Here is a 15,152-nt window from a genome sequence, read left to right on the forward strand (position 1 = left end):
AGAGCTGTATGAAGCTCCAGGAGCAGTGGTTGGCATCCTCGGCACCTAACCAACCTTTCTGGGTTACAGGGGTGTCTTGAGAGCTGTATGAAGCTCCAGGAGCAGTGGTTGGCATCCTCGGCACCTAACCAACCTTTCTGGGTTACAGGGGTGTCTTGAGAGCTGTATGAAGCTCCAGGAGCAGTGGTTGGCATCCTCGGCACCTAACCAACCTTTCTGGGTTACAGGGGTGTCTTGAGAGCTGTATGAAGCTCCAGGAGCAGTGGTTGGCATCCTCGGCACCTAACCAACCTTTCTGGGTTACAGGGGTGTCTCCAGGGGCAGTCACCGGCTGTTTCCACATTAAAGCGTGTCTCTTCCAGATGCCTTTATTTGAGTAGCGTTGCTTGGTTTAGTTCTAAAATTTCCTCACTTCTCTGTATGAGCCAGCACAGGCAGGATGCAGGAACAACTGCAAACCCACAGATGAAATGCAAAGAGTAAATTTATTCTCGTTAGTCCACTAACTGGGGGATCTCCAAAGCAGCACCCAGACAGAGGCACACAAGCAGGGGTGCAGGCACCACAGAGCTCAGTCCGTGCCAGAGGATCATCAAACCTGCTGTTTCCACGTGTATTTCAGGGATTTGTGCAGGCGTAGTTTACCACTGTGCTTTGCTCTTTCCCACAGCAGGACAGGAATCTCAAGCCCATTTGATAGGGTGCCTCTACCACAGGCTTATGTTACCGCAACGCGGATGTTCTACTTGTCCAACATACAAGGCTAAACAACAGGATGATACGTGTGTTTTTCTACACCTCAGCTGCAGGTCACTTGAGTGTATTTATCATCCTCCTTGCCAACCTTCTGTTATTTTCCCACACCCTCATTAACCTCATTGTTGTGTTGGATATCTCACTGAAACAATCTGTTGGCAATGAGGAGTTATGAGGGAGTGCGGAGAGATTTGTTGATACCGATCAGGCAAATCCTGCAGCGTTTTCCATTTCTTCCTTAGATAATCCATGATCTTCCTCCTGAATTTCTGGAACCTCTGGGGCCTTGGCAGACCAGGAGGTACATGGCAGTTGGCTCAATGAAACCCATCCATCACCTGTCCTAAAATGATGGAAGGAGTGGAAATACTTCTCCTTGCTCTGGTGCCAGGTCGAGTCTCCATCCATTTCATTACAGGTTTCCAAAGTCAACCCTAAGCGTGGTGTAGCTGCCATTTTGACTGTCAAGCTGCCAGATACTTTCCGTCTCCAGCACTGCTGTAGCATGGTGTCTTCTTCGGCTGTCACGGTGGCAGCACCAAACTGCCAGTGGCCGAGCATCACCTGAAGGGCTGGAGCTGCCAGGGCAGCTCAGGCAGCCTTTTCTCAGACACCTCTCCGAGAAGCATGGTGTTCACCAAGGCAGAGCCTGCTCAGCAGCCATGGCCAATGGGGTAAAGAATAGAGAGGATGGCAGGACTTGGGGAAAAGGGAAAGGAAGGAGGCAGGAGCGAGCATGTACGCATGCACCTGATGTGCAGGCACATCACTGCTCCTTTCGCTTGTGCTGTGAGGCAGAGGCTGGCTTTTCAGAGCGAGGGATCTGTAGGCTGGCTGGCAATTGCAGTGGTGGGTTTTGTTTGATTGCTCTGCGTAAAGCTTTTAATCATACCGACAGCTGCACCATATGGAAGTAGAAATCAGGCAGGTTTATCAATACGACCACGTAAAGGGACAGCTGCATGGGCGAATTCCTCCAAGTTCAAATTCAGCTTACATTAGTGAGAGCGTGTTTTTACGAGGATGGTTTTGGCTAAAAGATGCTATACAAGCAGAGTCAGGCTTACTCTGATAGGACTGTGACTGGGCTTTTACTGATATGGAAGGGTGGTTTGAGAAAGCCAGCCTCCAGGCTTCACTCCCAGTGACAGGGCTGGTTGGGCTCATGATTTCAGGTCAGAACTGCCAGCTGTTTCAGCCTGGGGACATTGTGTCCCTAGCCGTTGTGCCATGACAGTCCTGGACTTTTCCTGGCCAGCCTGTGTAGTTTTACAGCTTCTGGGATGTGGGGAACTGCGGTTGAGTTCACAACAGGGAAAGCTGGATAGAAGTCTGTGGTTTCACACCCGCTGGCATGTTCTTTGCGCTTTGTGTGTGAAACGACATCTGGCAGACCGCGGGTCTGCGACGCGGCGCAGGCACCGTAGGGGTGGGCTGCCTCTCGCCCTCCCTTCCCTTTTGGCAATGGAGCAGGCCCTGCACGTGTGCCTGCAGCAGTGCTTTCCTTCGGGATCCTTAGTGGTCTGAGACCTGCTCCTCACCTGCGGGCTGGAAGCCAGCTGTGCTCAGGCAACATCCACTGGAACAACACCTTTGGGGTCCGACTGCACCAGGACTCCCTGCCTACAGCCTCCCTGGATACACCTGGACAGGACAGTGACTGTTACAGCCTGTCCTGTCCATGATGCCGGAATAATGAGGCTGCCTCATGCACTCCCATTCACACAGACTTGAAGGAACAAGTGTGCTGGGTCCCTCTGCAGTCCTGTGTGACCTCGGGATTCATTCTGTTCAGTCCTGTTTCTTTAATGAAACTACTAACCAAAAGAGCAACTGTTGGGTTTCAGTTTTGCAACCCAACATTAAAAATAATGTTGCAAAGTTGACCTGGCCTGCTTACCCTAGGTCTGATTTTACTGTATCAGAGGTAATTAAGTGGCAAATCAAAACTAAGCATATGGCGATGTTTCAGGGAGGAACAATCTGCTTGGAACATGAACCACACAGAAGATATTGGTGTTGCCTGATTTTCAAGGTTGTCTCTCCTCCCAGTTCATGGGAATTTTTGCTAACGGCTTTAATGAGAAGTGTCAGATCCTTATTTAATGGGGATTTCTACATTTGTGAAATAGATACGGGAAGTGTTCCTGCAGTCAGTAAGGGTTCTTGCAACCAGACTTGGTGTGGTAGAGGAGAAGGAATGAAGTTTTCTACCATACGTGTGGGAATATTTCTCAACAAAGGAGTTTCCCCACCCACACTGCTAATATGAGAGCCTCTTCAGAGGGTGGCAGCTTGGGGCTCCACCACACGTGTGCTTCTGCTCCCTGCTGACGGAAAAGGGAGATACTCCAGTGTGTTTCATACACCCTGTAGTACTAGCCACTCTTTTTCTATTAACTTTCATTACTGCATCACTTTCAGGCCCCAGGCATGAACAGGAACCCAGATGTGCCACATTGGCCCTGAAAGCAGAAGAAAAAGATAATCCTTCTCTGAGGACATTGTGACTGAGGGTGTCTCTTTCAAACACACAACCAGGAGCTTGAGATTTTGAAATACGAGTTTGTGGAGGGGTAGCTGACACCTGTGTGTCTTCCACTGGTGAGCTTAACACCTGGGGTCCAAGTGTCCACAACACCTTGAGGATGACCTGAGTGTGAAATGCCTGCTGATAGTCTGGGTTTGAGGATGCTTGGCCAGGCCCTGGCTGCTACATTCAGGTGCTCCAAGCAGAGCCTGGTCTGGAGCTGATTCTGTGCAAGAAATGACTGAGTAGGGCGACACTCTTCACTATGGAAAAGAAGTAACTGAGAGAACGCATGGTAGAGGTTTACAAACCCAACACTGGCACAGAGAGTGGGTGGGGATCAACTACTCACCACCTACTGACTTTGTTAGAACTAGCTGAGAAGAAAATAGAAACTAGGAAGAAAGTGTTTGAGATCCTCTCAACGGAAAAGAGGTGAAATCCTTGATTCTCAGGCAAAACGCTCCTGAAATCTGCTTGGATGGGGCCTGAGCATGAAGGGTGGGGATGCTTGTCCCAGCTTTGGGCCTTTGTGACTAGGCCCACGCTGGACCTGCTCTGGATTTACAGAATGGCACCAGTTTTTGGCAGCTACCCTGGGAAGAGTCTTAATTCCTAGCAGTGACTGCCAGAGGCTGTAAGGAGGTGGTAGGAGACCTCTCTGTAGCTTCCCTGCTCCCTATGCTCTATCCTCAAGCACTCACTGATAGCTGCAGTCAACGATAGGATACTGGGATGGATGGACCACTGGTATGAGCCCTGTGGGACACTCCTGTCAACACTGTAAGACAAAAAAGAAACCTTGATAGGTGAGGGGTGCAGCAGCCTGGGCTGGAGCTTCCACAGCTCAGACCCATGGGAGCACACTGGTTCAGCAGAGTGAGACGAGTTCACCAACTGGATGCTAGTGCTGACTTCATTTTGTGAATAAATAGTAATCTGTGTTTTGTGAGTGCATCCTACTGTACCTCTGGGCAATACTATGGGAATTAAAAAAATAAATCAATTTTCCAGAAAAAATTTCCAGGAAAAAAAAAAGAAAGAAAAAATAATATATATATACCGTCTGTTTCAATAAGTATGGATGGCTTTGGGTGGATTTGTGCATTGATACACCGTGGCCAATGGACAGGGATTAAAAAATGCAGTGCTTTTCCTTTCCCTTTTTTCCCTACATACAGAGAGTGTAAGAGCTTTTCTGTTTTATAAAAAAGTAATGCTTGTGATTCAGGGAGAGTAGCTCCAAAAAGCAGAACGATAACTGAAATGAACTAGACTGGACACATCAAAATCAATGCATTTAATAAAATAAAACATCTTTTTTTCTTCCCTAAAAGTTGTGTTAAAAAGGTTTAAATATACATGGGTTCAACCAGGAGAGAAAGCTCCTTGTTCTGGGGGTACCTAGTAAATATCCAAACTAGCCAACTAGACAAACGTATTTGGAGGATTGGACTGAATAGGCCAGGCAATCTTCTTTTCCTTTGCTTCTCTGTTGAAAGCCTCATAGATGGAGTCTTTGGTGACCGTTTTGGCAGGAGCTGAGATTTCTGCGATCCCAACGTGATTTTTTTTGGCTATCCTCGAACTGGTGGTGATGGTGTACGCGTTGCTTCTGTAGCATTTCATGGAAGACATGCAAAAAGTTTCTTTCATCCCTCGTCTGAAGTTTGCATTATAGATGGAGTAGAGGGTTGGCTTGGAAGCTGAAGAACTGAAAGAGACCCAGGTGATGGCCAGGAAAACTAAGGAGCTCTTTCTGTAGTCTGTTTCTTGCGGATGCCACAGCTGTACCACGTAAAAAGGAAGCCAGGACAGGAGAAACATGGAGTTTAACATCAAGAACATTTTGATGGTTTTCACTTTTGTTCTTGGGACGATATTCATTGTCCTCCTGACGGTCCTGCCATCGGTGCCTATTCTCCAAATGTACTTGATGATCTTCAGGTAGAAGAAGATAATGAGGATAGATGGGATCAAAAACACCACCAAGAGGTGGACAATACCGTAGATGGCTCCGTCCCAAGAACTGGGGAGAAAAAAGTTGCAGTGGTTGTCGCTGTTGTTGGAGTCATAGAAGAAGAAAGCCGGTGATGCAAATGCAGCATCGAGCAGCCAGGAGGCCAGGATCATCTTCTTGGCTTTCTCCCTGGACACTTTGAAGCTCAGGGGGTAGACAATAGTGTAGAATCGATCCACGCATATGGAGAGCAGCACATATATCTGGACTCCAGGGGTGAGGTACTGTATGTACCTTACCAGCTTGCACATCACGTTCCCCAGCGTCCACCTGCCGTAGGTAAACTGAAGCAGCATGAGGGGCACGCTGGCGACACTGAGGAGGAGGTCTGCACAAGCCATGGAGACAACAAAATAGTTGGTGGTGGATTGTGTTCTCCTGCTCCTGTGGATCACTAAGCAAACGAGGGAGTTTCCAAAGATGGAAACCAGCCACAACGCTGCAAAAAGCATGCTGGCGGCTGCAATTTCCCCCAGCCTCAGCTGATAGGGCAAGGCAGTGTGGTTCCTGCCTGAGCTGGATCCTGTGGGTGACTCCATCATCTCGTAGCCAGCAGGAGGGATGGAGGCTTCTTCAGGGTAGCTCTTGTCCTGCGGCAGGAGCAGCAAGGTAGGGAGAACAAAAAGACCGCTGTTGTTATCCATGCTGTGGGCAAGCATGGCCACGTCTTTTGCTCAGGCTGTAGAAAGAGAGAAGAGAAAAGGTTCCCTTTAACAAGTGTGTGTAAAAAACCTACCTGAACCGATGAAAGATAATATGAAGTAGTAGCTGTCCTGCTGAAAATAGCAAATTTCAGAGGAACGGTCAGAAACAGATGGTGAGACTGCAGCAGAGGCCATTAAGTCTCATGCAGGTTTCTATTAGTGGCCTAAGTATTTTAGGACAGGCATTTCTGTCCTCTGGAAGACCGATGTCCCTTTCAGCGATCGAGACTGGTGTGCAGTTTCACCAGTGCTGGTGACCTGCAAACTGAGCAAGTGGAATATGCCCCATTGATCCCAGAAATGAGCTGCACTTCCCAGTGTCCATGAAAGTAGCAAACCCCTCACACCAACAGTGTCCCTGCCTCTTTGACTAGATGGAAATCGGTGAAGTATATAGACACAGGAGGTGTTTCTTTTAGGGCTCTGTTAGCTGCCAAAGAGCTCACTACTATGGACGGATAGTAGTTGAGCTTGGGGAGGCTCAGCATTTACTCCTCTAAGCAGCACAGAGCAGCCATCCAACGAGGACTCTCATTGCTGACTGTAACACCACCCCTCCTGCTAACACAATAATCCGTCTCATTTTTAGATGGTGTTTCTCACCTGCATGGATGCCAGTGTGACCTCTGCATTTCTGAGCGAGTACTGAAATATGCTTCTGGGATCAAACTGTTATTGATCTGTTGTGTAGATGTATTACACACACCATGGTACATTATAGCTATGGCCTTCTGTTTTAAGGAGGAGTGAGACAAATATGGATATGTTGCTAGACAGAGTTTCCAATCTTGGATTTAGCCAGATGGTTGGGTTGCTCTTAGCCTGTTACAGGGATAAAATGAAAAAATAATTTAGTAGCTATGCATATACAAACACTTTGCTGGGGCCTGATGTTCAGAAATATGTCCTTTCAAGCATGGTGACGACATGCAAAGCCTCTTATTAGAAACAGAAAGTCTGTTTCTGCGGGTATGTTGTGTGAATGCTTAATTCACACAGTCTTGGTAATGTGCAAGTTAGATCAGGATTCAATTAATGACCAGAAAATTAAAAAAGTTAATTCCAGAAGCCAAATGGACAAGTTCAAAATGCCACTACCATCCTCCTCAGCTTTCCAAGTGATACAAATTCCCAGCTTTGCTTTCTGAGGTTTTTGTCACTGTTTTGCTGATGGTTTTTGCACTGCCTACTCTAGCTCTGCATCTATCACCACTTACTTTCTCCTCGCTTGCCTACTCACAGTGGAGCCTGAAAGAGCAAAGCCACTCGATGAATTTGGGGTCTTGGCCCTTCTACTGTTTTGCATGTCATCTTCAATAACAGAAAGCAAAAAAGTAGTGGGACGTGGAAGAGGAAAAGAGGTATTAATTGCTTGATGTGGTTAGAGAAGATTTTTTTTACTTTACCTTTTTACACCCTGTATTCATTAGCTGCACTTCATATAACATTGTGTGTCTCACGTGAAGAGCCTTGATGTACAATCAGCTGTACAGCACTGCCATAAATTTAGTGTACTTGAAAATGCAGTGTGTTTGGGAGCAGCATGGCACAGCCGCACGGACACGGCTCGCCTGCGTGGCTGCAGCCGGGCTGCCGCAGGACCCTGCGGTGCCTCTTCCACGCCTCACGCCGAGCCCAGCCACTGACTCTGCATCACCAGAAAGTGGGTTGATGCGTGAGTCACCAGCACTGCTCCCAAAGCAGCTGGCCTTATTTAGCAGCTTTCACAGGCAGGTAGAGTCTGGGAAGCTCAAAACATGACTCAGGTTAAGTTGGACTCATAGCTGAAGCAGTTTGAGGCTAGTAAAAACTGGATTTGTTCCAGGGGGGCATATTATTTTGCATGGCACCCTCTGGTGAAAATAACACTCTGGGATATCAACAGTGAGACCCAGAAGTGGTTGTGGTGGCCGAGTTGCCAGCCGCCTGCAAGGCACACTGCCTGCAGATGATACGTTGCCCCTTGTCCCGTCTCCTGCTGGAGGGCTGTGGGTGCTGCCCAGCCTGGCCTTTGCTTTCCCTTCATCCTTAGTTGCTTTCCCTCATAATTTTCTTAATAGCTTTGCCTGGCAGATTATTCCTGGTTTCTCAGATAGCTCCTGCTTGCCTTTCCCCACCCTCCCCTGGGTGCATCTGCTCCCCTGGAGATACCCTGCTGTCATCAGCTGTCTGCAGGGTATTTGGGCTGCTGTCTCTGGCAGAGTGGCAGGACGTATTAACAGTACAGCCCCCTAAATTACATGTTAGAATTATCTGTAATAGAATAATACATGCAGAGCCTATTAACCAGATAGAAAAGAACAGTATGGGCCAATTTTCTTCCTTAATTTCCCTTCTTGCCATGCAAAAGTATGTGCCATTTAAAAATAGCCTGCTGCACAAATTAAGAACAGTAAGCAGATGAAATTTCTTGACCAATCCTGAAAAGTAGTGGAAGTCAGGTACAAGAGTGAAATGACCTTCTTAAGCTGTTAAAATGTGCAAGCTTGGTAATACTGTTCTCATGATATTTCTTCTGGTGAGCCAAATCTGCTGTCCGTGCCTGTTCAGACCTGAGACATTATTTATGCAGGTGGATAAACCCAAAAATAGTTACAGGGCTGTAGCACTCATAGTACTTTTTTACTGTTGCATTTTTGCCTAAAAGTCAGCCCAACCAGCGTTTACCAGAGAACTCAGGTTATCTGCAAACATGCCTTTGAGAAGACAGGGATTCAGCAGTCCCAGCAGAGAACAGTGTGTGACACCCTCAGAGCCATGCATGGGAAGCTGACTGGTGGGTGCCTACCAAGGAAGAAGAATGGCAAAAGACATATCCAGCTGTCTTGTGTTGGAACTTTGCTAACAGAGAAGGCAGCACCTGAATGGAAGAAGCATTCCTGTGTGCCACCCTTTTCCAGAGAACATATGCTTCTGTTCAGAGCTAGAGTATCTGGTTACGTGTCTCTGGTGGTGGTGGTTTCCTCACTGTGAGTAAAACACAAGAGGCATCAAACGCAGGTGCGAGTAATACTATATTTTGTGATTCTTTCTTCCCTGGAAAAATCCAAAGTCATGCAGCACACTGCCCGCAAGGTCCAGGTGAAAATAATAAAAGTGCAATAATAGGGACTTTAACTACCCAGAGCATAGAATTGCTCTGGTTGAACAGCAATTACTTGGGTTTATTTTTTTTTAAAAAACTAAATGCTGATTAACTAATTCCTGCATTCCTAATCATAGAAAATTTTCCCTTCTAATGGACCAGAAGCTGATTTTCTTTTCTATTAAAGGGCCTCTGTTCAATTCTGTTTTTCCTAAGTGGCACTGAGATCAGGATCATACCTTGATTTATGTGGTGGTGCGCTTCTCCCCCTTCTCCGGGCTGTTCTATTACCTGGGAGCTGCTGACTGGGGCTTGGCACCTTGAGGAATGAGTTGGCTGGTTAAGCACCCCTTGACCCTACCAGTAGCTTACTTGGCTAAGGCAGAGAGTGGCACTGTCCATACTTGAACTCCCATCAACTGGTTGAAGCTTGGAATGAGAATGGAGATGGTCAGACAGGTGACAGATTAGCTGTCAGACTGGAAGAGGAATGCTTCATCGATCTGAGTTTAATCAACATTAGAAGTGGGAGTAAATTGAATCAAAATGGGGGCACTTTTGTCTGAATGTACAATGCTAGCCTAAATTCAAATTAACTACCTTGTGTGTGTATTGTCTCAATGTAATAATCCTTTTATAGAAGAGCAGTCTTTTAACTGCTGTTTCTTGCTATGCAGAGATGACTCTGTGCATATTGAGGCCATTTATTACTTCTGCTTCCAGCAGAAGAATGCGGATGCACATGCTTTTGTAAGCCCCCAGCTTCGCTGCCAGTTCTTTTCTCTGGTCTAGTGCTCATAAAAATGCTCAGCTACCTGCCCTAGTCCTCTTACGAAGGCTTTTCTATTCTCTGGGCAGCTCTTCTGAGCCAAGCCTGAAAATCTCTTGAGGTAAAGTATGTTCTTCCTCACTCTCTGCATTCCAGTGCACGGGGATAGAAAACATCTGCCCGGTTTTATCAGGAGAGTAACATGTTTTGAATGCAATAAAGCTTTTGAGATCCATATCTCATATGCTGCTGCCTGCTCCCCTGGCTCTGCCCAGCTGGTGGAGATTCCTGTTCTGCAGCAACGGTGGGTGAGTAGCTAAAGATGCCATCACTAGAAGTGTGGATAGGCTGTTTCATGGATGACACTTTCAGTGCTGGTACAATCACAGCTCAACTTATGGTAAAAGCTTCTGAACTGAACTGATGATGTAAGCTGATATACATTACTGCATCTTGTATCAGCATCTGAGAGCCTAGCCTGTACTGCAGCATGAGGTCATGGGAGCTCATGATGGGAAATATGGGTGGAATCAAATACAGGAAGGAAATGTTCTTCGTTTCCAGCACATCTGAAGAATAGATGGTATACTCGGGTACTGTGTGAGCATGAATCTAAAGATTTTTCTGCTGTATGCTTGAGGAAAGTAAGGGCAAATAGACAGTCTCTTTGCCATCAACCTTCGTTGACTCTTCATGTTCTTTCCTGAATATTTCAACAAGGTATTAAAGCTAAGAACAAGGATATAATGCTGCCACACCTGCTGGGAGTGGGGTCAATCTATATATCTTGTACTGGGTGCCTGGGGACAAATCCTTTTTCAGCTTTATTCTTTTAACTTAGCTCAGTAAGTAGTAAACCATGCAGCAAGTAACTAGACCAAGAACAGGGTGAATATATTCCTTCTGGGTCTAGGAGCTCACATCTGGAGTAGCTACTCTGCCTGCAGACCCGTAGCACTGGGTTTGAGGTGTGGCCTGGAGCCCATCCATGGGCCATGATTTTGATGAACGTTCAGGGTTCAAAACCATGCATAAGTCACAAGTTACTGCCTACTGGCTGAGTCTCCTCAAGAGACAGTGCCATCTTTTGAAGCTTATTGTGGTGTGAAATGTTCTGGGAGCAATGGCTTTTCCCTGCATCTGAAGTCAATGGATTTTTCTCCTGTATTTGCTGTGAGTTAAGGCTGACATGCAGGCGGTCATTGTAGGTCTATTAACCTGAGGTGAGTTGCTAAAACCCAGTAATTTATTCATGCACCTAAGCCCTAGGAGTGTGTTTATTCCCTGCTGGTGGTGGGAAGGAGCCGTTATAGTAACTGCAGATTCCATGTATACCCAACATCATGCTCTGGTTCAGGGACAGACAGTGGTAAAATGTGAGCCAGATTTGTGCTCAACGCTGCACAGGTAGACACCCTTACCTCCTGAGCATCTGCAGGGTGAGGGGACGGGTGTAAGTCTTCAACCAGCTCTATGCTGAAACACATGTGGAGTTTGCAACCCTCAGATCTGTAGAAAGGATGATCTTTCTGGAGAGATAGGCAAGGTCACTTGCAGTGAGAAGTTAATCCTCCAGCAGCTGTAGGGTAGGGTCATTCGTAAGGCCCAGGGAGGACACAGCCCTCCTTGGCGACAGACCTGGGCTGTGCTGAATGAATTGTTGGGTTTGCCATGATCTTTGGACTATCTGTTTCCCCAGTCTGCCCGCTCTTGCCCACAGCCCGGTCTGGCTAGTCATAGGAGACACACATGGCGTGGTGCTCTGGAAACTACCTTATCAGCATCATGTGTGCAACACAGTGTTTACAAACAGGGACACAGTGGTTATGAGTCTCCTGTTACAGGTGTAACTCTTCTTCTGCAAGGGAAAGACCCACAAGAGTTTTTAAGTGTCTCAGAGCTTTATTCTATCCTCCAGCTGCTGTGACTAGTAGGCAAAACTCTAGATCAGCACTGTTCTAAAAATGATGGCAGAACCATATCTGTGCCCTGTGGAGGCATGAAAAGTGGGAGCAAGGAGGAGAGGGACCAACCTAGTTTCCAACTCTGCTGTCAAAATAGGTTCCACCCATTGGAGTTGTCCAAGAATTGTGCGGAGAAGCTTGAAATATACCTTTGCAGGCTGCTCACCTTCTTTAACAGGGATGGAGTCTGTCCTTGGACATGGCTAGGCTGGACCCTTTCCTGATTCAGAGGTAAAAAAAAAATATGCTCTCTCCCACACACTTAAACTTATTTTGGGCAACAACAGGCCCTGCCCACAACACGGCACACTCTTCTGCTTGACGAGGGGAGCACAGTGCTTACCAGGGCTGGTTTGCCATGGTGGGTGTTGACAGATAAGCTGTGGTGAATCTCATACTTGGCTGATTTCTTTGCCCATCCCTTGGAAATTCTCACTCTCTCCCTGCCAAGTGTCCTCTCCCCTACAGGGAAAACATGCCATGTGTATAAAGGGAAAAAAGCAGCTTCAGTGAGGCCTCCAGCAGCTTAGCTCACCCTCTCACTAGCGGGGAGCACAAATTCTCCTCCTAGGAGAACCTTAGGGTGGGGGTTTTTTGTTGCTTCTATATGAAAAGGTCATGCAGAAATGAATTCTTGATAATAAATCTTGTGAAAGCTGCTTTCTCACCACATAAGGATTTAATATGGTAACAGAAATTTTACACTGGTACAAGCATTTGTGCTGGGATGTGAAAGTGCCTGTCATATGGCTCTTGACCCTTCTCAGTAATGTATATCTGGTGCTCACACGACACAGGTCACCTGTGCCAGAGAGATACAGTGACAGCAAGTGGAGTGGGATTATTAGCACTGGTGGCTAATAATCATGCCAGGGATAGAGTTGCTAGAGGTCTTAAGATGCTTTCTTCCAGGAGTACTTATCTGATAGGAATGAGAAGACCTGAATGAGCAGTAGGAGAATGTTTCCATGGGCCTCTGTCACAGGATGTGGCCATTAGTGAGACCATTTCATAGCCTTCCTATACTAACTTTTCTGGAGAGGCTGGGAGGGCTGAAGGCCATGCAAACCCCATAGTTAGGCTGGAAATGCCTGGTGCAGAGATAATTGATTGTTGGAAGCAATGTCCCAGCTGAGCTAGGCTCAGGGAGGACAAAAACAGGTTAGGAGAAGTCACTGAGTCAAGGCGCTTGCCTGCTGATAACCCCTGAGCTGGAGATGTCTTCCTGGGCAGAGGGGCAGTTGCAAGAACTGTGTTGGCTGCCTGTCAGATGGAAAGTCTAGGGAATGATGGAAGCTGCTGGAATGGAGAAATCCCAAACACACAAGCGCTGCATCATGTGTTGGTGTTGGGAGAACTGTGTGTGTGGTGGGGAGGGGGAGCAGGCTCTACCTGAGGATGTCAGTGGGTTATTTTGCATTGTCTGATTGAAATTGCTCTCTAAATTGTTAAACACCTGAGGGAGGATGCCTGGTGGAGCTGCAAAGGAAATGCAGATGGAGATCATATGGTGTGACCCAGATGAGGGAATTGCACTGCACAGCTTTGCAAACAGAGGCTTCACAGGAGAACTGCGGGGGAGTAAGAGTCTGCAAGCTCTTACTTTAAGCTAAGGAGCAGAGCTCCCCAAACGTGTCTAAGGTATAGAAATCCCTCCCCTTATTGACTCATCTGAGACCAGGATGTTTAAAATTAACTCATAAATCAAGCTTCCATATTTAGATGCCCAAATACAGATTGGCTTCTAAGGATGCTTCTAGGTTGGCATCCAATTTTTCTGCAAATGAAGCCGCTTGTTCAAATGATTAACAGTGGCTTTAACAACAAATCTTACAGAGCCACATTTGAAAATCTTTGCCAAAAAGAACTGGCTATGATTCCAGCCTCATACACACAAATGGCCTTTTGAAAGCAGAAGGCAGTTCTACTTCTCCCTTACTCTGTGGAGCCAACATATTGTTTGACATGCTGGAAGCCAGCTGGATAAATGCGAAATATTGCTATGCATTCTTAGAGAGTATGTGCCTGAATTAGCAAAAACAGAATTGCCTTCTTGCCTCTGTTGGCTACAGATAAGCAAAGATTACTATGCCTGTGGTGTTTCCCTAAGTAGCTCCCACACAGAAAAAAAAAAAAAAGGAGACAACACTTTCAGGAAGGATGATTTCAAATTAATGACTGAAAAATACAAAAGCAGCTGTTTAGTGCAATAACACGAGGGTGGAAGAAGCTGTTTGAATGTACCTAGGGACAGAAAAAACCAGATGACCAGATCAGTCTGCTCTGTCTCAGTAAAAGTCATTTTCTACTTCCATTGAACTGATCATGTCAGGGGATTGTTTTAAGACAAGTGATAAAATTTAAAAATAACGACTATAGATTCACAGAATGAATATTTGTGCGGAAAATATAGATAAGCTTTCCGCAGTAATTCTCCACACCTCTCTGCTTTCAGCAGAATCAGTTTAAAATTCAAGCCCCACAAGAGCATTTCCTCCTGAGGAATGAATCCTCCTTGCTAAAACCCGAGGAATTCAAACGCACAGAAGTAAATACAGATAAGAGAAATTACCGGAGAAGATCATCCTGCTCGTCTCTGCAAAGCGAACTCTCCCTTTAGGCACAGCAGTGTTCGGCACAGCAGCTGTCCATCCACATATCTGCTCCAAAGGATAACCCCGGAGGCGCTGGTCTCGTCCTGTCTCTGTTACGCCAAGTGAAGGCACCTCTGGCAAGGTGCCAGCCGCGCTGGAAACACGGGATGTGTCCGCGTCCTTAGCGACCTCTGCGCGGCTGCCTGTGGGCGGGGTTGCCAGGGGACGGTGGGCAGCGCTGCCCCTCTTCTGTGGCGGAGGGAAAAACGACGTTCCGCAGGGCTGGCCGCTGCCAACAGTTTCTCTCCGTGTCATGTGGGACGCGGATCACGTGGCTGTCCCTCCCCAGGACCCCGCCGCCCCCGGCCCTCCGCGCCCCCGCCCCCCTCCGCCCCCCGCCCCGCCGGGCCCGTCAGCACCACGGACAGCGGCGCGCGCCCGCAGCCCCGGGCACCGCCCCCCCCCCCCCCGCCCGCCGCGGGCCCCGGGACAGGGGGCGGCCCCGGGGGCAGGGGGCGGCCCCGGGGGCAGGGGGCAGCCCCGGGGGCAGGGGGCAGCCCCGGGGGCAGGGCCGCCCCATGGCCTGCGGCGGGGCTCGGCTGCCGGCGCTGACGTCCTGGTTGCCATGGCGAGGTGCGGCTGCTGAAGAGGATGCTTCTCTTCCACCATGGTCGCCATGGGACCCTGCCGATTGAAAGAAACGGAGCGAATGAATAAAGAGAGGAGGTGG

General features: G+C 47.7%; 1 protein-coding gene across 1 annotated transcript; it reads right to left on the bottom strand.

Moving 5' to 3' along the window:
* Window positions 1–4,269: 4,269 nt before the first annotated feature.
* On the bottom strand, window positions 4,270–14,774 carry GPR19 (G protein-coupled receptor 19). Its single transcript, XM_027789468.2, has 2 exons — window positions 14,401–14,774; window positions 4,270–5,985 (listed from the first exon to the last, which is right to left on the bottom strand). Exon 2 carries the CDS (start codon window positions 5,963–5,965, stop codon window positions 4,715–4,717), a length of 1,251 nt encoding a protein of 416 aa, XP_027645269.1. The 5' UTR covers window positions 5,966–5,985; window positions 14,401–14,774; the 3' UTR covers window positions 4,270–4,714.
* Window positions 14,775–15,152: the final 378 nt, after the last annotated feature.

The sequence above is a fragment of the Falco peregrinus genome, chromosome 6 (assembly GCF_023634155.1).
Source record: "Falco peregrinus isolate bFalPer1 chromosome 6, bFalPer1.pri, whole genome shotgun sequence".
In the NCBI taxonomy this organism is placed as follows: domain Eukaryota; kingdom Metazoa; phylum Chordata; class Aves; order Falconiformes; family Falconidae; genus Falco; species Falco peregrinus.